The 26,009-nt window shown below is 39.5% G+C and overlaps 2 protein-coding genes across 7 annotated transcripts in view; both read left to right on the forward strand.

Moving 5' to 3' along the window:
* Nucleotides 1-26,009, forward strand: part of LOC121294742 (cell migration-inducing and hyaluronan-binding protein-like) — a 48,441-nt gene that overhangs the window by 17,379 nt on the left and 5,053 nt on the right. Inside the window, exons 2-21 of the mRNA XM_041218798.1 lie at nucleotides 7,832-7,954; nucleotides 9,862-9,999; nucleotides 10,967-11,105; nucleotides 11,360-11,596; nucleotides 11,710-11,889; nucleotides 12,903-12,964; nucleotides 13,149-13,253; nucleotides 14,288-14,409; nucleotides 14,732-14,879; nucleotides 15,935-16,126; nucleotides 19,690-19,859; nucleotides 20,416-20,625; nucleotides 22,010-22,215; nucleotides 23,382-23,451; nucleotides 23,824-23,952; nucleotides 24,296-24,381; nucleotides 24,544-24,675; nucleotides 24,817-24,852; nucleotides 24,937-25,092; nucleotides 25,513-25,693. Of these exons, the coding sequence (XP_041074732.1) occupies nucleotides 7,864-7,954; nucleotides 9,862-9,999; nucleotides 10,967-11,105; nucleotides 11,360-11,596; nucleotides 11,710-11,889; nucleotides 12,903-12,964; nucleotides 13,149-13,253; nucleotides 14,288-14,409; nucleotides 14,732-14,879; nucleotides 15,935-16,126; nucleotides 19,690-19,859; nucleotides 20,416-20,625; nucleotides 22,010-22,215; nucleotides 23,382-23,451; nucleotides 23,824-23,952; nucleotides 24,296-24,381; nucleotides 24,544-24,675; nucleotides 24,817-24,852; nucleotides 24,937-25,092; nucleotides 25,513-25,693 (2,790 nt within the window). The 5' untranslated portion in view covers nucleotides 7,832-7,863. The remainder of the gene's footprint in view (nucleotides 1-7,831; nucleotides 7,955-9,861; nucleotides 10,000-10,966; nucleotides 11,106-11,359; nucleotides 11,597-11,709; nucleotides 11,890-12,902; nucleotides 12,965-13,148; nucleotides 13,254-14,287; nucleotides 14,410-14,731; nucleotides 14,880-15,934; nucleotides 16,127-19,689; nucleotides 19,860-20,415; nucleotides 20,626-22,009; nucleotides 22,216-23,381; nucleotides 23,452-23,823; nucleotides 23,953-24,295; nucleotides 24,382-24,543; nucleotides 24,676-24,816; nucleotides 24,853-24,936; nucleotides 25,093-25,512; nucleotides 25,694-26,009) is intronic.
* LOC121294740 (cell surface hyaluronidase-like) lies at nucleotides 2,610-6,294 on the forward strand. 6 transcript variants are annotated; one of them, XM_041218791.1, is made up of 5 exons: nucleotides 2,610-2,767; nucleotides 3,111-3,438; nucleotides 4,850-5,010; nucleotides 5,294-5,403; nucleotides 5,960-6,294. In XM_041218791.1, the coding sequence occupies exons 3-5, from the start codon at nucleotides 4,946-4,948 to the stop codon at nucleotides 6,184-6,186; spliced, it is 402 nt and encodes a 133-aa protein (XP_041074725.1). In that variant the 5' UTR covers nucleotides 2,610-2,767; nucleotides 3,111-3,438; nucleotides 4,850-4,945; the 3' UTR covers nucleotides 6,187-6,294. The 6 variants fall into 6 exon arrangements, with proteins under 6 accessions (XP_041074725.1, XP_041074727.1, XP_041074728.1 ...); XM_041218793.1 differs by having other exon boundaries at nucleotides 2,610-2,717; XM_041218794.1 differs by having other exon boundaries at nucleotides 2,610-2,717; nucleotides 3,337-3,438.

Genomic DNA, 26,009 nt, shown 5'->3' on the forward strand with positions numbered 1-26,009 from the left:
CGCAGGAGGTCTATAGCATTGGTAAAGATACTGTACCCTGGGGGCTGAGTACTGCTTTTATCACTTGTTGAATAAGACCCTTTGGCAGTAAGCCAGCTGACTTCAAACCTCTACTGATACCCTGGAAACATTCAGTATCATGTTAAGATATTCGGCATTGTGAACAACATCATTAAATACAGTGGGGTCTTACACTGCTGTCTATATTGAAGCCTCTGGTATGGATGGGCTCCTTGTACTGTATGGTGATCTACAGCAGGAAAAACAAGTCCAGCATTTATCCAACTTGAGTTTCACATTGAAGAGTTCAGATGGTCTCAGCTGTAGTGCACACCATGTACTGTACAAAGTTCATTCAATGGGATTTACCAGGTAATCTAAAAATACATGCTACTGTATTCAGACATTGGTTTATTTGCCAGCTTTAGCAGAGAGAAATGGGTAAAAGATGAGCAAGAGGGAGAGCCAGACAGTGAATACAAGCCAAATGATGATGCAATTTGGTACATTCTTTGGCATGTTAAATGTTCACTAATTGCTGTTGAGATGCTGTGTGTAAGGACTTCACCTTCTACTTAACCTTGGCTAAGCATAAGATTATATAGAGTAATTGGAATACTGAGAGCACCTCAATATCTGCTGGCTGTTTACTAGTGCTGCAAACATTAAAACTGTATAGAATTCTTTGTTTAAGTTAGCAATGACATGGACATTGTGAAATTAGCTCAAATCAATCGAAGACACCTAAAAGGAGGGAATCCGTGTGTGCTGATACAGATTTAATTTTGTCAAACTTTTGAAATCTGACAGAAATATATTCTCATTCCAGAGGAAACTGGATACAGGTGGCTCTTTGTTATCCCAAAGGAACATCATTTAAAATCATATCGGATCAACCAGTGACAGACTGGGAAGGTACACAATGTGGAGCACTACACGCCAGCTGCTTCAATAGAAGCAGTGCTGATCAACTCTGAGAAAAGTATCTTCTACTTTGACAGCAAATCAGGGTAAGAACACCCTGTCATTACATCAAATAACTCTGACGATGGTAGTAATAACAAAAAGATAACATGCGTCGCACGCTGTGTCTGTCTGTTGCCCTTACTGTATTCAGTGACAGGGAACAGAAGTAATTCTGTTGGGAGTGCCTGTGATACCAGTGTCATGGAGATGTGTTATTTAATGACACCAACAACTGCTATTGTTGGGTTATTGTTTTGCTTCAGTGTTGGACAAACTCTATGGTGTCTATTGTGATCTAAGAAGCTTTTTCTTAACCCTTTGAGTATGCATGCTTCAGATTTTAAATGTTACAATGTTCAGTATATTGATATAAATATATTTCTTAATGCAATTGAAATCTCAGCTCAGACTTGTCTTGCACAGTACAATCACTTGAGCTATCCTTGTGATTGTAAGTAAGTTACACAAAAAGGATTATTAACAGTGCCCAAGCATAAATGGAACAATGATGAAACCTCAACTTACCATTCCAAATGTGTGTCTGTGCTAACCGATCCTCTATTGGTCTGGTATTAATTGCATCATGTAAATGTTTTTTAAAGAAAGCCCTAGACTTGATGGTTCATCATCTCCAGGCAGTGTTCAGTGTTTGGTCCCCAGCACCAGGGCATTTGGCTATATTCCCAAATGCAGTGGTTTATTTCCCCAATTGGTGAAATACTAGAACCAAAAAAACATTTCATGCAATATTTATTAAATTGAATAAATAATAGGTTTTCCGTAAAAGCTGAGAAGAAGCCGATTTATGTAAGGCAATCTCTGTACTGCGCTTTGGATCGAATGATGCAGGAGCTCAAATTAAATATACAGTTCTGAGGTCTGCTGTGCTTCTTGGTGGCTGAGCGTACTTGAGTTGTTTGCCAAGCTGGGGTTCTCATTGCTAGAGCTATTACATTCCTCCATCTCCTAACTTTTGTTTCATAAGCCTTGGATCGCTTTCTTTATTTGTCAATGTTTTACATTCCATGGGCGACACATGCCAGACATTTTCATGCAAGTTAATATTCCAGACCCCTATAGGAAGAATCAGAGCCACTGAATGTGAAAACAACAGCAGATGGTTTTTAGATTAGGTTTAGGTTTTAGGTTCACATATATATAGATCAGTAGTATCACAATACGTTGCAACCCATACACAGATTTAATATGAGAATGTCATTCATGTGTAACCTTGTTCAAACATATTGTATCAAATTACTGTAGTTTAATTCCTGAAGCGGGATCAATTATCTTTGATATAAAAGCTCTACAGTTTGTTTATCCCTATTTTGTATAGCTGGTGAACAGTAGAGCTGTTTAGATTTGAAAATTCTGGTTTCATGATAATAGGAAAACCTATTATTTATTCAATGAAACAAGACCAAAATAAAATACACATTTTGTGTTGGCAGTGTCTTATTAATGTTGTTTGTCTTTATGGATTAATCGGCTGCTCCAAATTGATCGGCACCTCCCCCCCCTCCCAATCCGCAGGTACCTATTTCTGCACGTACAGGCCGCTCACCATCGAAAGGGGCACAGCTACTGCTCCAAGGTAGGCTGCGGTCAAGGTTCTGGCATGCATGGTTTCCACGACGACCATGAACTACCCGCCTAATCCCTTCCCAGTGAAAAGCATCAGGAGCCCGGCCAAGCGGCTCTCCATGTCTCAACGTGTGGCAACTCCGTGCAGCCGCTGTGGCGCCCCGTAGGTGAGAGCCTGTGACTGTGCTGGCAGTCAGTCACGCTGTCAAGGAATCAGGTACAGGTGCTGAAAGGCGTATCACTGATGTCAATCTTCTCGCTTGCTTGAGTTGTTTTGAACACATCAACAAAAGCTTTTTAAAGTTTGAAGTGCTTGAAACTGGAGGTTGTGTTGCGTGATTTTAAAGTTGTTTTTTTATATTGTTACTCAAAGACATGCACTCAAACATAGCTTAATGGTTAGAGTATGAAAAAGCACATGTATCTGGTTATAATCTCTCCTTTTGTAAGTTCAAAACTATAAGCGGTGTATGAATAGTTTTAATGAAGGGAGATTTGCACAATAAAGAAAACATCTCTGTCCAGGACAAACATGTAAACGTCTGTCTTATCATTTTAAGAATGTAGGACAGTTCTCATGTCAGAAAGAAGACCAAGGCCTACGAGACCACCAGATAGAGAAAGAACCACCAATGACTGCTGTGATTGTCATCACTAAAGGTTTTTCACGTCGTACCTGTTTCTAGTTGCAAATTGAAGCGTATTCACGTTTACTGTGCTGTCGTAGAGTTGTTGAGCGGGGGCTTGTAAGGGTGTTCTTAATAACCACTTACTGTTTGATCTTAGGCTGCCATTTCCAGTGAACCCTACAAGGAATATGTGAGAGTGCAGGTTCTTTCTCTGAGCAAAGTGAACATACAAAACGGGCTTAAGTCTGCCTTTATTAAGGTAGGTGTTTTTCATCTTACAGAATGAACATGAATATATAAATGGGTTTGAAAGGAGGTATAACTGCATTGGACAAAAATGACTTTTTTTTGGTGTATACAAAAGGTTTAAATGCTATATATATATATATATATATATATATATATATATATATATATATATATATATATATATATAATCTATATTATATATATATATATAGGTTACCTTAGGGACAGTTATGCTCTTTTAGATTCACTGTGGGGATCAGTATTCTGGATCATAATGTTTTTAAAAGGTGCCTTCTTGGATGGGTGTTATTGTTTATTAATATAATTGCACATTATGTACTTGCAATATTGAACTTGCGAAAAATTGTGCTTGTAACATATTTGTAAAAGGTAAGGGGCAGGACAAACTTGAAAAGTTCTCATTGCTGAGCAAGTCACATGAAGACAATGCAAGCAGGCTAGTGTTTCTCAACTGCCTTCCTGGCCAGGTAACAACAGCATAGGATTTCACCACTGCAGTCTGCTGATTTCTATTTCAAAACATGTGCACAAAAACCACCAAACTAACCTGACCTGACCTCAGATCCAGCATGGAATTTAAACACTGCACAGCAAAACGGTCAAAGCAGTCTTTATAGTACTGCACAGGGACCCTGATATTGATTAAGGAGCTCTTTAATGGATAGGGTGCCAGTTCTGTGAAAGAAATGAGCAAGAATCAGTGTGGTTAGCAGAGATGCCAAGATATTTCTACACATCCTTTAGTCCTCCACTAAATGTTTTAGGTTTAATTACAAAATGTGTTTGCAATGTACAGTAGGTCTTCCGTATATCTGCTGTGGAAAGATCTTGACACACAAAGCAAACTTGTTTAACTCTCTGACAGCATTAATTAAGTCATGTTGAAACCCACTCAGTCAGCTTCGCTGGCAGTAACTCTATTGGTTTGGCTGGCACCCTGCTGTTGACAGGTAAAAATGAGATTAAGAAAGGCAACAGGGGCTGTTCAAAACAACCTGGGAGATCACAATGTTCTACTCACTGTGATACAAAGGTATTTAGCAGGTTATTGGAGACAAATGATTGACGACATTCTTTTTCTGCTGGTAAACCGATCATGATAGTCTAAGGTACTGACTGTGAACCTTATTCATAAACCATTATATAGTAAGTATCCATATCTGTGTAAAATAATTATCCCATAGTTTATTGATACTTTTTTTTTTTTGCAACTTGTTTGTTAAAAAAGAAAATATCGTAAACAAAGTCTATACTGTTCTGCAGTATTTGTGTCAGAATTGCAGGTTGATTTATTTATAGTTACTGGCTCCTCAAATCTAGATGCAGGTTAAGTCTGTTGCATCAGCATAACCATAAGCTTAGTATACAGTTAAAGGTTATATTTTGTTCTTCTTTTGCAGGTTAACGATGAAGTATTTTTGTTTAAAAAGCAGAGATTGTTTTTCGTGGTGGTTGATGCTTGCACTGGAGAAATTAAAAGCAGACGGCACATAGACATGTTCAGTGTTCCTCAGGCTACCAGCGCCATCGATGCTTACATTATCTCCACAGTCAAAGAAAGGTCAGCGACTACTGCACATGCTGTGTAGGGCAATAAAACAATCCACATATAGTGTGTTTCTCAGTGGCTCTTTCGTTGTATTAGCAGATTACTTCAAGACAGTGGGATCTATTCAATAGATCTAAATATTGCTGTAATTTAAGTCATTACAAGAAACTGACTAATATTTTGTTTTGTTTTGATGAAGATTCAAATTAGGTGTGCTGTTTTATGCACGAGATGACATCTGTACACAGCATAAGAATTTTGGCAAATACTTATGCTGTGATTGGTTGATTTGTAGGTCAATAGTTTTGGTGTGTTCTAGAGATATCAAGGACCTGCCGATAAACTCTGGACTTTCAGCATTCATGAAACTAGGCTCTTCAAATCCCATTGGACTCTTCAGGAAAGGTGATTGTAATTGCTTTCCATTTGTTTTCCATTTGTCTTTCAGCTCCCCAGTTAGGAATACTGACTGTGTAGTGTTTCAACAAGAAAGGACTCAGGCATTGTATCTGATACAGCATGACTCGCTCTGGGTGGTTCAGTAAACAGAAAACCTGAGATAAAACTAACATTTGGTTGGGAACCAGGGCAACAGCCTCCATGCAAATATCAAAACCCGCCATGGTGTCCGGTAGCGCGGGTTATCTTTAGAAGTATTACGCATTTACATGTTTGGTGAAAATAGCAAAGAAGAAAACTGTATGTCTATATTTTAATTACATAAAACTGTTTGAACAAAGGAAGAAATCTTCATTGGCGCTAACACTCAGGTGTTTAATTTAGTTAAATAACATTACATAAAACAGATTTCCTCTGTCTAATGTGTCCTGGCATTTAAGTGCTTGAAGACAAATATATGAGCTTTGCCTAGAACATTGCATTGGAGCAGCATGCGCTGAAATTTTGTTGACGGAATATTATTCCAATTGCTTCAGTTCCATCTCCTTTTTTTTCAATGCAGGAAGTTTTGCGCTGCTGGGTTATAAGGGCCAACCCAACCCACCCTGGATTAAGATTATAAATCGAGCTGTGGGGCTAGAAGCTGCCTCGCTCCAGCAATACGTTCCTCTGAACCTGAATGAGTACAGATGTCCTGGCCAAGGGAGAGAGTACAGAAAAGATGAAAAGCTCTTGAGAGGGCTGCTGCAACAGAACCAACTGGAACTGGAGGGCTGGAGAGGCCCATAACAGACACAGAGCTGTTCGTCCACGTTACTAATTTCAAGCACCTCTGTATAAATAATGAAACAAAATTAATAAAATTACAAACAACAAAACATTCCTTGAACTGTGCTCTTTTTTTTTTTTTTTGTGCTTCTGAAAACAATCAGTCGAAGGCTTGGACCTGACAATACAAGTTATCTGCCACTGATTTAGGTTTTGCATGAGAACAAAAACAAGATAATTCGATTTAGTGAGAGCCCAGGCAGTGACTAAGTTTTCAGAGGGAAGAGGGGGGCTTGCTCCTGCAGGATTTACAGAATATGAACTGTATTCAAATAAACCAGAGTCAAAAGCCATCGCTCTCCCAATGGAGGTGTCACAAGGAGGGAAACTAGACACATTTCGAAGCTTTAGATACTGTTGGCTTGGACTGACTTGGTTCATCTTAAATGCATTTTTGCAGAACGTGATAGTATTTGAAACTGATTACACCAGTCCGTTAATATGATAGCGTAGTACCACATATTGCATTGCATCACCAGATCGTGCCTACCAGGGAATTTTTTGAGACTGTGGCTACAGATTTATTTTTTGTTAGTTCTATAGTGAGCTGCTTGATCATGGGTAAGGTCTAGAGCTTCATAAGGTTTAAAAGCTCATAGAGCAGCAGCACCTGACCTCATAGGAGGGGATGGACAATAGCCTGCAGTCAAGGTTTTAGTTTCATTTATACATTAAATAAGATATTCCAGCATGCAGTTGTACAATCAGTATGAGTCATGCCACCGGGCCAGTGTTGTATTGTATGAAGACTTTTTTGTTTGTTTAATTTATTCTCAATATGAATTTGTTTGTCTGAACCTATTATTTTGAGGTGCTTTATTGGAGTGTAAGACCATGCATCGGGCTTCTCCTGCAATTACGTAACGGTTTGTATAACAATAGTCAAACGAGAAATGTTTCCAATGTTACAGCAGCTGCTTCATTGTTGACCAGCGAGCCTTTGATCCTTAATGTTTTGTTAAAGCTAAAGCAGATAAATTAGCATTAAAAATGACTGTGAAATACTTCAAAACATGTCAGGTGTGCTGAGTGTTTCACAGTAAATTACTTCATTCTATTGCACATTCCTCCAGTAAACCTTAAAGCATGAAACAACTGTAAGTATTTGTGTAAAATGATGCAACTTTCACTGCTAAAGAATGTCCCTGACTCATCTCTTGTTCATAATGTGTAACTGTCCTGACTGACTCATTCAGATGTGGGGATATCCCCTTATCCTTTTGGTAGTCAACAGCGCATGTTAAAAATGCATTGTTAACATTATCTATTGTCGGCAATCTCAGCAATCAGACCTATTCTGCTATATCTGCACTGAGCTGGTTAAACAATTGAACCTGTATCTCTTCCAACAGGTAACACATTACAAAACCTACATTCTTTATATCTGTTGGTTTGTGGGATTCAAATATTTGGTCTGTTTGGAGCACATGTAGCCGGAGCCTGGTTGTTCAGATTGCTGGCAGCACCTGATATTTTCAGTAACGCGTCTCCACAAAGTGGTTCAGAATGACTGGATAGGGTGCGGGGCATATGGACATCCCAACCCATATAATCCTTGCTACCAGCTAGTACCAGCCCAAGTTGAACAATGCTATCTTCTTTACAGGTACTTAAAACATCTAGAAAGACCTGCATCCCATGCTCTCCAAGATCATTCACGGTCGGGCAAAAATGAAACCAGTCTCCATTCTTTTTCTTCTAACAATACTTCTCCCGGCTGTAAAAGCAGGTAGGTGTCAAATAAAGCATTTGTATTACTCGTTGTCAATGTAAGATTTAATATTCCACTTAGTAAGAAAGGTTATGTTATGTCTGAGCAATTAAAAAGTTTTTTGGAACTGGCACTTGACCCTCTCCCAAGAGCTGTTCCTAACCACATCTGTTAGAGTATCAAAAATGATTCATACTGGTTACTGTCCAGGGGAATCAGAAACCAATAAGAAGACTACAAAGTTAAATGATAAGGGTTATATGGCAATGCTACAATGGAGTATTCACAACATCTTCATATGAATTTTCCTTTCCTAACAATTTCCAAGTTGGCAGAAGGACCTCAGTACCCTAGAATTCTCCCTTTGCTAGCTAACCACAGTTGACACCAGTAAACAATTTATGGCTTGATATTGGCAGATATGATTCATGTTGCTTAATGTATGGACCTGGAAGAGTGGGGGTGACTCATTAGCCAATCAGATATCTGAATGTAACTTCATTCCCAGTGCACAGGTGATATATATATATATATATATATATATATATATATATATATATATATATATTATATATATATAGCTTCACTAAGGCATACATAAGGCTGTACATCTTGTTTGTGGTGTTGAAACCTGGGCCAGAGTTGAGTCAGTCTTCACGAAGGCCTGTTTTAATGCAGTCAGGAGCAAGCTAGGACCTATTCAGGGGGTACATACAGTAAATCCCCATGTTTAGGAAAAAAAAGGAAAATAACTTTAGAGCAACAATTAACTTAATCCCGGAGCCAGTCCTACAGGAGAGAAAATACTCAGTGGCAACAAAACAAGCTGTGGGAAGTTCAGCGTGAAATGACTGTGGTACAACCAAGAGCAAGGCTTTGTATGAGGTATGCTGCGTCCTTTGGGGGAAACGACGAGACCTGGCAAGGCAGACTGGACTATTATTATTCCTGTTCTAAGAAAAGCCAAATCTCAGAGACTAAAGTATATTAATGGCACGAATTATATATTTTTGTCACGCTAAAAATATTTTTTACAGTAATTGCAAACAGAAGTAATATTGAACATTTTAATTGCTGTCCCTAATTGCAAACATCCCTTGTACCCAGCTTCCAGAAACCATCCACACGCAAACTGGCTGTTTCTATAATGATAGCTCATTATAGTCAAAGTGCGTGTTATCATAGCTCCAGGATATCGAAGTGTTTACCTTTTCAATAATTCAATATTTAAACTCTGTGCATACTTCTGATGTAGTGTAAAGCGATTGTTAAGAAGATGGGAAAACTTTACACTATAGCAAAAGAAACATTCATTGAATCAGGAATATTACTTTTAAAATCAAATTGAAACTAATAACAACATCTCTGTTTCAACTGTATCATATCTTGGATTCAAAGCTAGACCCGACTGACACATTTCAGAGAGATATGGTAGATTGTTCAAATAAAAAACAAAAATGTAATTGATAGAGAAGAGACAAATATAAAATGTATGGCAGTCTGGCAATGTAGAAAAAAATGATAATAATTTGGTAATGAATCAGCACTGCATTCCAGTGCATTGACTGAGGGGCTGTTTGCACTCCTAATGTCCCAAGTAAAGCACATTTTAAAGTGATGGAGAATAAAGTGTTCTTTTTTTAAGTAAACCCCATTCCAGCAGTAGCAGTTAATGATGCATTCTAGCTTGTGTATAAAACCCACACTTATGTTGTGGTTTATATTGTTATTTTGTTATGTGCTTATATTCTTGCACCAGTAATGAACCCTGACATTGTTTGATGCTGATAAGATTGCAACCCATAGTGACAAATGGTGGTGATTGCAGAGTGGTATCAGAATATTGTCACTGCAAAATCTATTTGCAAAGCTCAGATCTTGATAATAATGAATATGATTGGATTTTTTGGTTATGTTTTTTATAGGCTGTCCTGATGAAGATGAGCATCTGCAGCACTGGATCCCTGGGCATAACGAAGCTCACCACGTCCGCATTGGCTACGACAGGAAGCTGCTTCTCACCTCCTCTGCCTCCTTCCACTCAGTACGAATCTGTGATGGAGGTACAGTAAGATGACATACTAACAGTACACCAAGGCTGGTTGGCCCTTCACATAATAGGGGTTGATCCTGGGACTGTGTAGAAAAATCACAATAACTTACCCCTTTTTATTTTCCTGCATGCAACAGCCACAATTGCAGCACAGAGGAAAGAGGAATGCCTCAGTGTTAGAACTTACCAGTGGCATGCCGGCCTTAAACAATCAGGCTTAATCAGAGCTGTTACTGGAAATTATTTGTGGCACGCTTTATAAGCAATCACAGGACTCTGTCCCACTTTTGTAAAACATTGCTTTATCAGGAGTGTGCATCTGTACCATCAGAGGCAGACATTTGATTAATTAACTGTGGATGGGCCCTTTTAAGCCTGAATTAAACAGTGTGAGCTACACACCTCCTTCACTTCCAGAGTACAGAACTCCACTCTTGAATCATGGGTGTGAAAAAATAATCTTTTAATTGAAATCAGGCTGAGGCATTTGTATTGGCACAAAGAGCATACTTGAAAAAGAATGTTTTAAACAGCTAAAGATGGGATTTGATTTCAGTCTGTGTCTCCCTCAGCTAAATGATATGGGGTACTGCCTTAAACAGAGCCAGCCAAGGGCGGCGTAATCAAGAAAAACAATATTAGGAATGCAATTGAATATAATGGGCTCTTCTCAAGTATCAGAAAAAAAATGTCAGGTCAAGTGAAAATGAAAATTGAGAAGACGGACAGCATCATCATGTGTGCAGTGATGTTTAACAGCCTTATTACTTACAGTGGTTAGGATGTCATTTTACATTGGGGTTTCAGTGACATGTATAACCACAGTGCCTCAATATGCCTTGTTATGTACAGTTAGTTGTACTATATTGCCTGTGCTATTAATGGCTCTTAAATGTTTTACCAACGTGTAATATAGAGTAGAATGCAGAGAAGGGAGCATACAATAGCATTTGAATCCATTTCTGTTTATTTCTTAGGAAAATTAGTTATTGCAGACAGGGGACAGCCTATTGTTCTGAGGACAAGACACATTCTCATTGAAAACGGTGGAGAGCTGCACATCGGCAGTGAGGAGTGTCCTTTCAAGGGGAACCTCTCTATCATCCTGTATGGAAGGTATGGCGAACCCATTTACTTCTCCGGTATATGCTTTATAGCCATATGACATCTATGGAAATGGAAAGCCATTTAGTGTATTTGATTTATTGATTCAGGAAGTACAGTACGGACATTGCAATCAAACGGTATGCAATGAAATTGAAAAATAATTATACCTTGGTTTAAAATATATAGCACAGTTCAAAAGATGGTGGAAGTAATACTCTTACAAACAAGCTGCCCATATTGACATTTCAACATGTGCATTGCAGATCAGATGACCCAGAGGTGGCTCACAGCTACTTTGGCCACAAGTATATTGGTGCTGGCACTGGAGGCACGCTGGAGATTCATGGAGAGAAGAAACTGTCCTGGACTTTCCTGAACAAAACTCTTCATCCCGGGGAGACGAACGAGGACAGCTACCACTTTGAAAAAAGCTGGGGAAGCCGAGGGGTCGTCGTCCACGTCATCGATCCAGAGACCGGGGAGGTGTTGCATTCAGACAGGTCAGTCAAATATGGGGCGAGAATCCAAATGCTTCACATGATCTATGATCTTTCTTGGGATTTGAGTAAAGTCTTGCATAAGTCATTGCATGTAATCTATGGTGCTGTTTCAGGTTCGATACCTACAAAAGCAAGGATGAAAGCAGGCGCCTAGCCCAGTACGTGGATGTGGTGGAGGATGGCATGATCCTAGCGATGGCTGTGAACGATGAGGGATCCAACAATCTGGAGGACTTGGCCAGGAAAGCTCTGTACAAGTTAGGCAGCAGGCAGTTCCATCGACTTGGATTCCGGTACGCAAGACCCATTTGATGTCTGCCAGGCTTTTAGATTAAATGAATGTTTATCAGATCTGCCAGTGCCAATGGCACAAATGGCTGTAAGCATGGATAGGCAGCATGGCTCTAAGCAAAGATTCAAGTTATGATTTGGGATCAGTTGAAGTTTTCAGATCTCGGCATTCATAGAAAAAAAAGACAGCAGCAGCTCCACGTAGGAATGATCTACTTGCAGACATTGGAATTCTACTTGCTCACCCCTATTCTAAAGCATTAGGAGGACACTAAGACTATAGACATGTAAATGAAGGACTATAATATTTTTAGATATGTTAGTGCTTTGTGAATACAGCCCTAGGCTTGCTAATTTGCAAAGTAAGATCTAGGAGTTTGCTATCAACTGTCCCTTTTAAAATCAGCAAGGTGCATAACCCACTGCTCCAATCTCTAAAATGTTGTTTATTTCTTTGAATCCAACTGGAAGTATTTTATTAATTAAACTTGAATACATTAAAAACATGTTTTACAAGCACTTGTGGAAGTTTCTGCATGATCATAGCCTGATGGAAACCAATGAAAGAACATTGAAAAAAAAAGTGTTCCATGCAGCCATACAGTGTGTCCTCAGTGAACTGCCAAGCCGTAAAACTGCAGTCGTTTATCATGCCGTCTGCCAAGAAAATGTCATTGTTTTGTTATTATCTTTGTGGCAATTATCTTGAAAGGTGCTATATATGAAATAAAGATTGATTTATTGAACAACTGTGAGAGTACTTCTAGAAATGTTCTGTGAGAGAACCATAATGTCCATTGAATTTCTAAAACTAGTCTTGGGACTTCAGTGTCCAAAATGAGCTTGCATGGACAATCTTTTAAGTATCTTGAGAAAGTAACATTTGGGATTAGCCAGAGAAGACATGGTACACAAGAAATCGCGTGCTTCAATGTCAACAACATTCCTGGCACAATGTGGGATTGCTTATAGAATGACAATGGAATCTAACTTTCCGCTCTCTTTGTTTCCTTAGGCATCCATGGAGCTTTATTACAGTGAAAGGCGATCCCATCAATTCTGCTGAGGATCATGTAGCCTAAAGTGCGGTTTACTGAAAACATTTGTACTCATGATTGTTCCAATATATATGATTATATAATATATATATAATACTATGATATATAGATATATATATATATATTATATATAGTATATATCGTGTTTACACAAATATTATTAGCAGTGCCTGTTGTTTGATGTTCTCTGTTTTTTTTCATTTTATTTTCAGGAACCAAGGCTTCAACAGAAGCCAGATCCTCAAAAGTGTTCAAGTCTAGATACGGAGAGCATTTTACTGTCACTGCATCAAGTCAATGGGTCCAAGGTAGTGGCTAAGTAACTACCGCTACTAGCTGAAATCTTAAGTCACTTAATAAATTAGTCATTACATGCGCTGTGTTTTTTAAATGCAAAGAATAACAGCTACTAGAGATTGTTGAATAGCTATATGGAATCAAGTGTACTCATCAAAAAGCAATTGTGCTTTATAATAGTGACAGCAATCTAATTATGTACAGTGCACATTAAGATGGTTGCACATGTTAAACAGAACTATTCTGCATGAGCGTCCTTGGGAAATGTTTTGAGCAGCTTTATATAACAATGATTTCAGAGTAGTGCTTAGTATGATAATGCTGAAAGAACAAGGTTATAAAAGAATAACACTGGATACATAATAAAAGCTACATTCACAAGAAAGTGCTACAGCTTCGGTTCACTCTCCCTTATAAAAGTTTATCACGGTAAATATGCATAGTATTTTCATAATTTTCCCATAGTTATACCATACAGTACATTTACCATAGTTTGCCGTGTTTTTTAAAATATGCTTTACCATACCTCTCTTGGCTTTACAATGCTTACCTGTGTTTTACCATGCTTTCATGTGCATTATTTCACGTTTGTATGCTTTCACTATGCTTTATTACACTTTGTGAACCTTGTATAAGGTCTAGGTGACAGAGATCACACAGGGGAAGAGAGTGCACCAGCTACACTAAGCATTCCTAATTGTCTCCATGCTGGAAAAAGAAAGTGGAATTCTTTAGGGGCTTTGGCATGTGCCCTCAAGTCGGTGACCTTACTGAAATTAATACATTAAAAAGAGCTCTTTAACATCCATATCACAGATGCATGCTGTATGTGCTGTATGTGCTGTATCATTTGCCTGAGGGCTAGCAACAGCACAGTGGTGTCCTGACACTCCTGGAGAAGTGTTAGCAATCCCAAGGCCGAGCTTAATCCCACTGACCTTGGGGTTCAAAGGTTATCATGCTGCTCCACAGTTTGTATGATTTTTTTGACTATGCATATTCAGTGTTCTAGACCTCACTGGGTGTTTCTGATTCTGTGTTGCAGAGGTGGAGTGGACCGAATGGTTTGACCGAGATGATGAGAGAGGCTCGGGTGACTGGGAGAAGCTGTCGGATATCCGAACCGCTTTTCCAGGGAAAATCTGTGCCAGCCCCTTGGACATTCAGGTACTTATCCTAATGAAAATCCCATAAAAATTTCTTCAAGAGGCCTGATGTACTGGATTCAATTTGGACGATGGCATACATTTCTGGTTTGTGCCAATCTGATGTAGTGTATAATCTGGGTGTAAAGTTGGTTTGCCACAGGACACAACATGGCTCATATCTGATCATCATTTAACTGAATCTCAGCATCAAAGGCAGAAAGCTTTCCATTACGTGTTTAACCACTTGTTATGAAAACAAAGCAAACTGCACACTCGAAGACAGCGGCTTAAAAACATCCTTTTTTATACGCTGATGTAATATCTTTCATCTTCTATTCTAGGCAGCCACTTATAATGGAGTCGATTCCAATTTAACAGATGAGGTTTTCTACAAAAATGACAAGGATTATGGATTTGTGTGCCTTAATAAAGATCAACCAGATGGAATCTGCAACAACTATAAAGTGCGCTTCCTCTGTGGGAAACTTGGTATGTGTGGCATGTCAGTTCTGTGTAACAATATTGCTGGGCTGTAGACTTATCAAGAGAAAACAAAAGCATTTGGCCATCGTGGTGGTGACCCAATGTGCCGATCAGACACTGCAGGTCAGCAACATGGAACACTAGTGCTGGAACCTGGATACCTGGCAGGGGAGCACTCCTGGACTCGGCTAGTGGTGAAACCCACTGTACATGCAAGCTCAGCCCTTGAATATGAATGGAGCGCTGTGTACTGCACTGTAGAGAAGACAGTTAAACTGCAGCTTGCAGGAGCACTAGATCACCAGACTCAGTAGCTGATACAGTAGAAGTCACTTTTAAATTCTATTAATACTGCAGACCTCTAAATGCCTAGAAAAGGAACTCTATTACCAACACACCATGACTGTTAGTTGAGTGTTTAGTTACAGTAGGGTTTCCTTTCTGCAAAGTTATGAAAGTGTTAATATGAAATGACTGATTTTAGTATTGGCCATGAGATCTTACACTGTTCCAGGAAAATCCATGGGGATAAATTGTTTTTGTGGTTTTTTAAATAGGAGTGGTCAAATGAAATATAAAGGAACCCGGTGACATGAGTCAATACATTTACTCTGTTGTAATTAACTTGTCGTTAAAATGCAGTTTAATGACACACCCATAGTTGTTCATGGTTTATTGTTCAGCGCAACAGAATGCAGAGGGCCCTTTGTTAATGCTTCAGGTGGAATGTATTGTAGAATGTTTTTCACACTGCTGCTGAGCATAGCCTTAAGGTGTCACCTAACTTTAATTATCTTCAACTCCTTTTACAGCACTTGTTCTGGTCAATTTGTGCCAGCATACCATCATATTTCAGGCAATAGTCACCTAAAACATCAAAGGCGAGGCGGGTGCCTAAAATTCTTTCCACACTTGCTGTATTTAATGAGGCAAGTCAAGGCTTGGAGATAGAGTATATTTGCCAAATGTGTGAAACTTGACAAACACTTGAAAGCTGTGATTTCTTACACTTTCTGAATGTGCCTGCATTGATAAAGTTTTTTTTGTATGTTTATTTGCAGTGAGGCCACAGGTGACCATAACAATCGATACCCATTCAAACACCACAGTACTGGAGCTTGCAGAAGATGGGCAGACTTGGAAAGCAGGTGATACCATAGTGGTTGCCAGTACAGATTATTCCATGTACCAGGCTGAAGAATTCAAGATCCTGCCCTGCCCGGCATGCGCATCAAACCAGATAAAAGTTGAAGGTATGTTTGTTTTCAAATGTTAGTGTTATTATTATTCTATTAACAATCTAGTGCTTCGTCCGCTTCCCAAAGTCTGCAGCGGAAAACGGTAACCCCGGGAGCAGGCAGGAGAGTGTAGCGAGAGGGTTCAAGTGAGGTCGCCCGGCATTTCTGGAGATTGATCTTTCCCACTGCTGGAAGACCTTAATTCAAAAATACAGTATTGATCTAAAAAGAGAAAAACAGACCTGCAGATATTGATCGCAGGGGACTTGTATCCAGCATGAATTCACTCATTCTTTCATCTCTGTTTCAGCATCATCAACCTCCAAGAACCTTCAAGTCAGCCTACAGTTATACTGCAAAAACAAATAAATCAAAATTGGTGTTAAATAAATTCTAGACCACATTTCTTTGCTTGGCTGAAAAAAAAAAAAAACATTGACACAATTACATTAAACGTGACTAAAGTATTAAAATGCTGTATAAATCTGCCTTCAACCCATGGGCATACATAAAAACATAACCCAGGTTTTAACTGCCAAGGATTGTTAAAAATAAATGTCTTCAAAAGCCAAGAACACTATTTTTCTTTTCCATTTAGGCAAACTGTAATTGGTGGTTAACATGGGAATTTCATTTGGACTTTCATCTCGCTGTAATTGTGGAGAACATTAGCTGTTTGTTTTCCCTCTGTAGACATGCTGCTTCAGGAATGTGCAGCAGGTGGTGCCACATTGGCTGTTTTCATAAAGCATGGCATGTTGAGAAACGCATTGGACTGCTTATGCTTTTGAGAATGTATTTACGTGCCTGACCATCCACCAGAATTCTGAGTCTTTATTAGGGATCAGAAAGAGAAGTGCTTGTCTTATTGAGTGTTCATGGGATGGTTTTATCCCTGGTGAACACCATGGAGAGCTGCACTGAGGGTGACTATCAAACTCTGAGGTTGTTTCTAACTTCCACTGATATAAATGTGTTTATGCGAAAGAGATCAGGTAGAAGAAGTAATACTGCTAAACACCACGTGAAAACATTTTAAAAAAGAAAAAAAGGAAAAAGGCAATATTTTTAATAATATGTTTTGGGGCAGAATGGACAGAAAATGAAATGGGCCAAAGGATGAAGCTCAGAGCAGCTTTTTAATTAGCTATTATAAATAGAAGTGGCAGCAGACTGACATTTTTAAAGATTTGTGTTGGCCAGACAGTGGGGTTCAGCTATGGGAAAATCCATGTCATACATTAGGAACTGTAGGAAGTAACAAATCCTGGAGGATGATCAGTAAAAATGAAGGATGTCATTCAGCTAGCTGTCCAAACTCCTCTTTGAGCCTGAAAATATTCATCATTTTATATTTGTCAGTCAGTAAATTGGAACAGACCAGACTATGCTCATTTAAATATTTTATATCAATCATAGCTGGAAGGAGCTTTCATAATATGTAACACGATGTGCTGAAAATCTAATATACAGTACTGGCCAAAATAACAACAACAATTCTCATTTCTATAGTGCCTTTATTTTTGTATAAAAAACACAAAAGCCAGGCTGTAACTCTGCATGACATCTTTCCACTTGGATGAGTGTGTCTGTTTACAGGGCATGCTATTCTGTCTTTAATTAAATTGAACAGAGCCCATCATATTAATTCACCCCTCGTGTGCTGATTTATTCATATGCAATAATTCCTAGATTTGGCTTGCGATGGTACAGAATAAGGAACACTTGTCTGTATTGGATGCTAAGAGTACTTTGCTGGAGAAATTAAACCTTTTGTGGTTATGTGTGGGTTTTGAAGAGACTCCTTTTGCAGTAATAATAGTTATGAAGGCTTTCCTGAGTGGCAGATGTACATTTGTTGTTAGCATCCTACAACTATTTATAGCTTACTGGAATACATAGCTGATCCAAGTTAGGGGAGCTGGTTTTTTGGTCCAGCATTAGAAGTCTGTTTTTTGTTGCTTGAGTCCTAGGTTCAGTTCCTGCATGAAGCTTTTGCTTGTCCTTTCTACAAACATGTACTGTAAAGCTCTTCCAAAGCCAAAGGTGACATCCTTCGAGTTTAGCATCCAACTCCCAAAGCTAGCAATTCATTCATCATGCTGTCAAGTTATAATGCATAAAGAGCATGCTGTATTTTACTTGCAGCAAATTGAGATAACACATCACCGGCTTTAAATATAGCTTGTTTCATTATACTCCTCACATAGGCTTGTGGCATCTGTGAATAAGAGGACATTGTGGAGCGCAAGAGAAGAAGTGGTTTGTCATGTATTGTGCTGCAGGGGACTTGATATCAATAAAATGTCACGAAACTGTCCATTAATCTTGGAAATGATTTACACCAATGCTGTAAAGTGGATATACTGTAAAGGAGAATGAAGGCTTTCAGAAAGGATAATGCACCTGTTTTGCCGGAATGTTTTAAGTGCGTTTTTGACAAAGTATAAATTGGCTTTTGAAATCTTTATCTATGACAACTAATTGGGATAATAACTAATTGGCAACTAATTGATACTAAATAAACAAGCCTGTTACCTCTGCAGCCCTGCCTGAGTGCAATTGTTTTTATAATGCCTTACTCCTTTCCCCCTCAATCTGTTTCCTTTAGATTACAGGTTATACTAGGCCACTGGTCCTGAATGAAATCACATTTTAAATCAATGTTTCAATTTGAAGTCAGATTGCTTTTTCTGCTCACCATATGCTTTTGTTGCTTATTGCCGGGGGGCCATCAGCAGAAATTACAGTCAGCTATCTCAGTTGTTATACTAAACACATTGTTAAAGTGCTTTACATACAGAAACTAAAACAGTTATAGAATTGTGTTATTCCTTGACAGACTTTCGTGAAGCCAGGTGGTGCTTATATTCTTACAAACAAATCACACACTGCCTCTTAGTGGCCAAAAAAGAAATCAGATAAGAGGAAGGAAATACTGTAAGATAGGCTCCCATAAGGGATATTAAACTCCACAGTGCTGCACTGAAAATGAGGAGGCTGGTTTTAATGGCAACAATCTGGTTAAACAATGTTGAAATTAATGCATGGTTTACTGTTACTGATAACACCAGTGATGTTGCGTAAAAATAAAAAAAAAAGTCATCTCGTTTATACCCCAGTTAACAAAAAAAGAGCATAATTGAAACACTAACTCCTTGACAATGTAGAATTACGCTTTAAACAGTATATTACTTGCTCAATATTACCAGCAAGGCATGGATCCCAGCGTTCCAGAGAAAACATTTCTTCCTTTCTCTGTCTGTGATGAGAACACAATTGTTACTTCACTTTGAGGGCTGCCAGAAAAGATTGCCCCCTCACCTTGTTCTTACATGAACTGTACTACCGGAGGAATTTTCAAAATCTGGATCAGCCTGGTGCTAAACCATTAATGCAGGAGCCTAAACACGTGTATTCTACTGCAAGACCACGTGGAAAATAACAAAGAATATTGAATGCTGTTATCTATGTAGCCCCAGTTATACATCCTCTTACACCTTGGTATACATTAGATTACAAGAATTCAGCATCGGTTCCTACAGAGGAGCTGAAATATGGTATTGTATTTGTTGCAGGAAAAGCAAAGTACCTGCATATAGGAGAGGAGGTGGACGGAGTGGACATGCGTGCAGAAGTGGGGTTACTGACGAGAAACATCCTGATAAAGGGCGAGATGGAAGCGCAGTGCTACGGCAACGACGCCTGCAAGTTTTTCGACTTTGACACCTTTGGAGGACATTTAAAGGTACTGTGAAACATGATTGACTGCACGGCCGTGTTTCACAGTGAGAAGCAAGCGACACCACTAAGAAATCTGGCTTAAATATTCATGAACCTCATGATTGCCAGATGCTTTCAATAAAATGTGGTTAGTAAACAACATCAAAAATAGGGCAAATAAGCATTAAATTGCATAAAGAGTTTGGTATTGTTTAAAAAATGCTTGACATTGCAGAACTAAAAACACTGCTGAACAGCAAGGGTCACGGCCTGTTATTGTTAAATGATATTAATGGTGTATATGTTTAATACAAGGCTGTTTATTAACATAACATTTGGTATAAACATGACTACAAATATTACAATGTAATCACTAGTTATAATCAAAGAGCATTTCTCTCCAAAGGAATGTTGAAATCCTATTTTACACACATTCTGCATGTCCCCTTGAGAATATTCAGTTTCTCAACCACAGCATAAGCTCAGGGAGCAGTTTTAGAAATAAACGTGCACTGTTGTAACATCGCTCTGCTGTCTTCCAAAGCACTGATTGGGAGTATTCTGTTCACTGTAATCCCCAGGTAGAACACGGGTTCAAGGCTGTCCACATTGATGGGGTGGAGATGAAGCACATGGGGCAGCAGTTGATGGGCCATTACCCCGTCCACTTCCACATGAATGGAGATGTGGATGAGAAGGGGGGCTATGATCCCCCCACCTACGTCAAGGGGCTCTCCATTCACCACACCTTCTCCCGCTGCGTCACTGTGCACGGCTCCAATGGACTGCTGGTGAGCAATGACCTGAGAATTAATTTAACATAGGGGGGATAATGACTCTATATCAAAACAGCAGTTATCCTTTTACATGGGGACTGACACAGAATATCATATTTGGCTACATGGCATAAAAGCTATATGCAGAAAATATAATTACTCAGTTATTTATTATGATTATTAATTATTATTCTATGCCTTAGACCTACAAGTAAGAATTGCCATCCCATCTTCTTTATAATCATTTCATGAACCGTGCATTTAAGGCCAGCCCACTAAATCGCTTTGTGATGGTGGTCCCCTATGAAAGGCACTATATAAAATCAATATTGATTGATTGACTGATAAATCATTTTGATCCTTTACTCTTATTAAAATGCAACACTGCAGTATTACAGTCCTTGCACGCCCTAAACAGATGTTTTAAATTCTGTTTCATCATTCCAGAATTTTGGTTATTCTACCCATATTGTTGTTTACAGCATGACCAAGACTTTAGGATTTGCAGCACAGCTTTCTCCCTCTTTTAACTAGAGCCATGTCACAATCTCATTGGAGACCAAGCTCAGACAAAGTCATCAGATGTTTAAAAATATAAATTAGTGGCACATGCTTTGCAAAAAAATAAATAAATGCATATGCTGGTTAGACACTTGCGTTGTATTAGGTGTGTTTCTTTCTTATAAGTTATGACATAGCCTGCCTACAGAAACAGTTTAAAATGTTAATGCCATGTTAGTTAGAGGATCCTGTAGTGGTATTTCCACAAGGTAAGTCTCCAAAGCTAAAGGCTCTGACGTCATGCACAGTAGCTGCTAACTCCTGTTATTAGTGAAGTGCCTTGTTTGGTCTTTTCCAGTGTAGAAGGGTTAATTAAGTTTGACAACCTCTACCTTCTCCTACCTCGAGTAATGCATTTTCCACTCTGTTTGTAAATGATTTCCCTTTGTCTGCTTGCTGTGTTAGTTTTACTGCTACAGTGATTATAATACATTTGCAGCTACCTGTTGATGCTGAGTAGTCAATGAAGTCAGCTCAGTAATATGCAATCCTCAGGATGGCAGATCACTTAACACAAGCGGAATTACATTTATTTTTAAATAAGAAAGCCAAATTGGACAGCTGAGATTGCAAATTGGCACCTGTGGTGATCAGCCTAAATGACTCATTATATTTAATCTAACTTATCTCTCAAGCAATTTGACGGGAGAGAAATGGATTGCACTATGGCAGCCTGCTTCTGTGTGTTTTACAATGGGAATTAAAACAGCGTGATCGCTTTCTGAGCAACGACTGATCATTGAAAGGTCTATTTTTAAGCTTTAATTGTGATCGCACAAAACGAGCATGCTTTAGGAACCGCAACTCTAAAAGTCGTAGTGCCTTGTGTGTGCTGCAGGTAAAGGATGTGGTGGGATATGACAGCCTCGGGCACTGCTTCTTCACGGAGGATGGGGCAGAGGAGAGGAATACGTTCGATCACTGCCTGGGATTGCTTGTGAAGGCAGGGACCCTCTTGCCATCTGACAGAGACAGTAAAATGTGCCGCGTGATCACTGCCGGGGCGTTTCCCGGCTATGTAGCCAAACCCAGACAAGACTGCAGGTAAGAGGAGCGCATTCCCAACACCAAGCTGTGGAGCCGCACCGGAGTGGGTGTGCTGATCAATCAGATTGTTCAAATTAGCATAATAACTTGCTGCTGCAGTTTTATTCTGTCTCAGCAATTATATTTTTTCTGGTGACATATTCTACTAGTTAATCAATATACATGAATTGGTAGAAAATGTGTATAACGTGGTAGAAAACCAGTTCAATTCATTTTCATTGCATCACTATGTGTATACACACTGGCTCTGCAAAGACGACACAGTTCATTGAAATCTGTGATTTTGTATCCAGCAAAATAATGGCCAGTTTGCTGGGAGCGGAATTGGTTGGTATTTTCCAAGATAAATGGTACTCAACAGTGTGCTTGGTGTGTTTTAACAGCTCACTCTGATAGCCAGTAGCCTTTAAAACGGGTGACTGCCTTGGAAGAACATCACAAAGAAACACTTCAATCTGACAATTAAATGTGTGTTTAATCAACAACATACTTGACTTTTCTGCATTAAAAACATTGGAATCCCTAAAGGTCCAAGCCCCTAGGAAAGACTAATATTCATCCATACAAATGGCACAAGATTTGATGACTAAATAAATCTTCACTTCAAATGACAGGATATTTGCTGAAGCATGGGGCAGTTCCTAAAATTTCAGATCCCCCCCCCCCCCCCTCCAAATGTAGCATTTCTGACAAATGCATATGCAAGTGCTAACCAGCACTTAAAAAGGCGAAGTCACAGGAGGGTACAGCTAACTGCTTTTGATAGGTTTAGCTCATTGACCATCTGGTCTTCACATATCATCCATTTCTGCACACTTGGATTCAGTTCCAGAATGATATAGCCTGGCATTCTCCCCTAGTTTGCACTATTGCCTGTTAAACTATTTAGTAGGTAATATGTAAGGATCTCATGCAGGCAGTCAAACAGTTAAACATTAGTCGTTAGCTATCTGACTACCATGGTATGTAATGTTATTGTACAGTATATCAAAAAAGTTATTTTGAGACATGTTAGACGTGTAGAACCCCACGGCAGTTCCCTATGTGAATTGCATTGTGCTGTTGAGTTAGTAGCAAGCTTCATGCTCTGCTGCTGTCATTTTTGTACACTGAGGAGCAAATTCATTTTGAAATTGAATCAATGGCTTTGTTTCTCTTGACAGCGCAACATCCACTTTTTGGATGGCTAACCCCAATAACAACCTCATCAACTGTGCAGCTGCTGGGTCTGAAGTGAGTACATTTCTTCATCTGTTTACATTCATGGAATAGTCCGAGGCTCGTTACGGATACCACTGCCAGTTGTTGATTTGTTTCAGATGAGGCACAGGCTCGCAATGTCAAAACTGCTGTGTTATTTAAAAAATAAAAAAAAGGTCAGATGAGTTTATGAATTGCGAGATCTCTGAACCTTTGTCCCCTCATGCCTCCCCCCATTGCATAATTGCATAAAACATATGGCATATAATCTGTCATATCCTGTTCACCATGTAGAGTGTGACAGATAGAACCAAGGGGTCCATATATTTTGAATGAGTACCCTGAAAAAACAACAAACTTTATTTTGATAAGACCTCCAACCTTTGCCCTCCCGCTCCCTTACAGGAGACTGGATTTTGGTTCATCTTCCATCACGTTCCCACCGGACCCTCAGAAGGTCTGTACTCCCCTGGACACACGGAGCACATGCCCCTGGGGCAGTTCTTCAACAACCGGGCGCATTCGAACTACAGGGTGAGTTTGCAGGCCATGCTGAGGACAAACTCATTACCAGCTCTGGGTCGTGTCAGCTTGCAGTTCATCAGGGTTATTAATAATGATTCAACACACTTGCCAGGTACTAGCTTCCAAATATGAAAAAAGAACAAGCTGACCGGGATTAGTTATTCTTAAGTGCCTCCCTTTTCCTGTTTTTTGTTGTTTTTTTTCCAGTGTGCTGCAGTACACAGCTTGTACTCATTTATCATCTTCTTCAGTACAAATGTATTGTGAACTCCTGCCAAATGCTTCCTTATATGCTGTGAGTCTCTGTCTGTTCCCAGTTCTGATGTTACTGAATTTGATTCCCTCCGACCAGGCTGGGATGATCCTGGACAATGGAGTTAAAACCACAGAAGCCAATGCAAATGACAAGAGACCTTTTCTCTCTCTGATCGGGGCAAGGTGAGTAACACATATATTGTATTGCCTTTCAGTAGTTTTCCTTGTGACTTTCACATCTGCAACTGCTGTGAAACTCATGGGAGACACAGCATATACTATCATATGTATGTGCCAATTCCAGGACATCACAGCCCCTGATGTTGTATGCTTGTGGTTGAACAGATACGGTCCTCATAAGGATGCTGATCCCTTCAAACCCAGAGAGCCTGCTATCATCAAGCACTTTATCGCCTACAAGAACCAAGACCATGGTGCGTGGCTGCGAGGAGGGGATGTGTGGCTGGATGATTGCCAGTGAGTTTGGAGTCATTATCCAATTCATTTAAATGCACACAGAGAACAGGACTGCCTTGTGAATGAAATACCGCATTACAACTGGAATGCTGTTCAACAAACTAATACATGGTAACCCGAACATGTGTTGTTCTTGTGCAGGTTTGCTGACAATGGAATTGGACTTACTCTGGCCAGGTAAGAACCGTTGGGATTCCTTTGCTTATTTTTTTAATGCATGGTAATTTGAAACGGCAGACTCATGATTTGCCCACTCTGCAGTGGTGGGACGTTCCCCGATGACGACGGCTCCAAACAGGAAGTGAAGAACTCCTTGTTTGTTGGGGAGAGTGAGAACAGAGGCATGGAGACCCCGGACAACCGAATCTGGGGGCCCGGGGGCCTGGATCTCAACGGCAGGATGCTCCCCAGAGGAGTGTAAGTGCTGTAGAGTACACATAGAGAAAGGTCTTTGAAATAGCATTCAAGAGGTCCTCAGTAAGCAAATGACTAAGAGCAAGGCACTTTGGGGTTTTGACTTGTCTCTGACTAATTCTGTCCAGGAACAGAATCCCACTACAAAACATCTTGTATGTGGTTCAAGAAAACTGCATGTTATTGCTGTCTTTTTCAAACTTGTCTCAAGTCATCAAAACTTACGCAATTACTTACATGACCCCACTCCTGTATTTTTAGATGCCCATTATCAGCAATGTATGTGTGGCAGTGTTCTTATGAGTACCAGTAAAGCACAAGAGCAGCTCATAGATGTGATTGTAGCTTATCTGCCAGTTTACCCACCCTGTTTGTTTATTCAATTAATTATAAGTTTACATCTGTCCTTTTGTGATTTTTCAGGGATTTTCCTATTCGGGGAATGCAGATCTACGATGGGCCCATCAATGTCCAGAACTGCACTTTCCGCAAATTTATTGCACTCGACGGGCGCCACACCAGTGCCTTTGGCTTCAGGCTCAACAACTCCTGGCAGAGCTGCCCCAATAACAACGTGACTGACATTACCTTCGAGGATGTGCCGGTACGTCTGCCTGCACACAGCTGACACGGTCTCCTTAAACTGCGCATTACTTGAGACAGCAAATCAAAGGAAATATGTACTTAGGTTTGTTGGTAAGCTCCCAGCAAATATACATTACTAAAGCAGTACTGGTACTTGAATGCTGTCCATTTTAATGTAATTTAAACTTGTCAAGGCGCAATACAACACTAATAGTATTCCAAGGCAAGGCATGGATGGGATGGATTCCATTTCTCATACAGTGCGCATCTTCTCGAGTTTCTTCACGCTGTTACTGTAATGAAACCCCATCAATATGCTGTTGGCGACAAGCCCT

This window comes from Polyodon spathula, chromosome 19 (assembly GCF_017654505.1).
Source record: "Polyodon spathula isolate WHYD16114869_AA chromosome 19, ASM1765450v1, whole genome shotgun sequence".
Taxonomy (NCBI): Eukaryota; Metazoa; Chordata; class Actinopteri; order Acipenseriformes; family Polyodontidae; genus Polyodon; species Polyodon spathula.

Coding starts and splice junctions, on each gene's coding strand:
- LOC121294740 (XM_041218791.1), top strand. CDS start 4,946: ATGTTCAGTGTTCCTCAGGCTACCAGCGCCATCGATGCTTACATTATC. Junction 5,011..5,293: donor ATCTCCACAGTCAAAGAAAG/GTCAGCGACTAC, acceptor GTTGATTTGTAG/GTCAATAGTTTTGGTGTGTT. Junction 5,404..5,959: donor CATTGGACTCTTCAGGAAAG/GTGATTGTAATT, acceptor TTTTCAATGCAG/GAAGTTTTGCGCTGCTGGGT.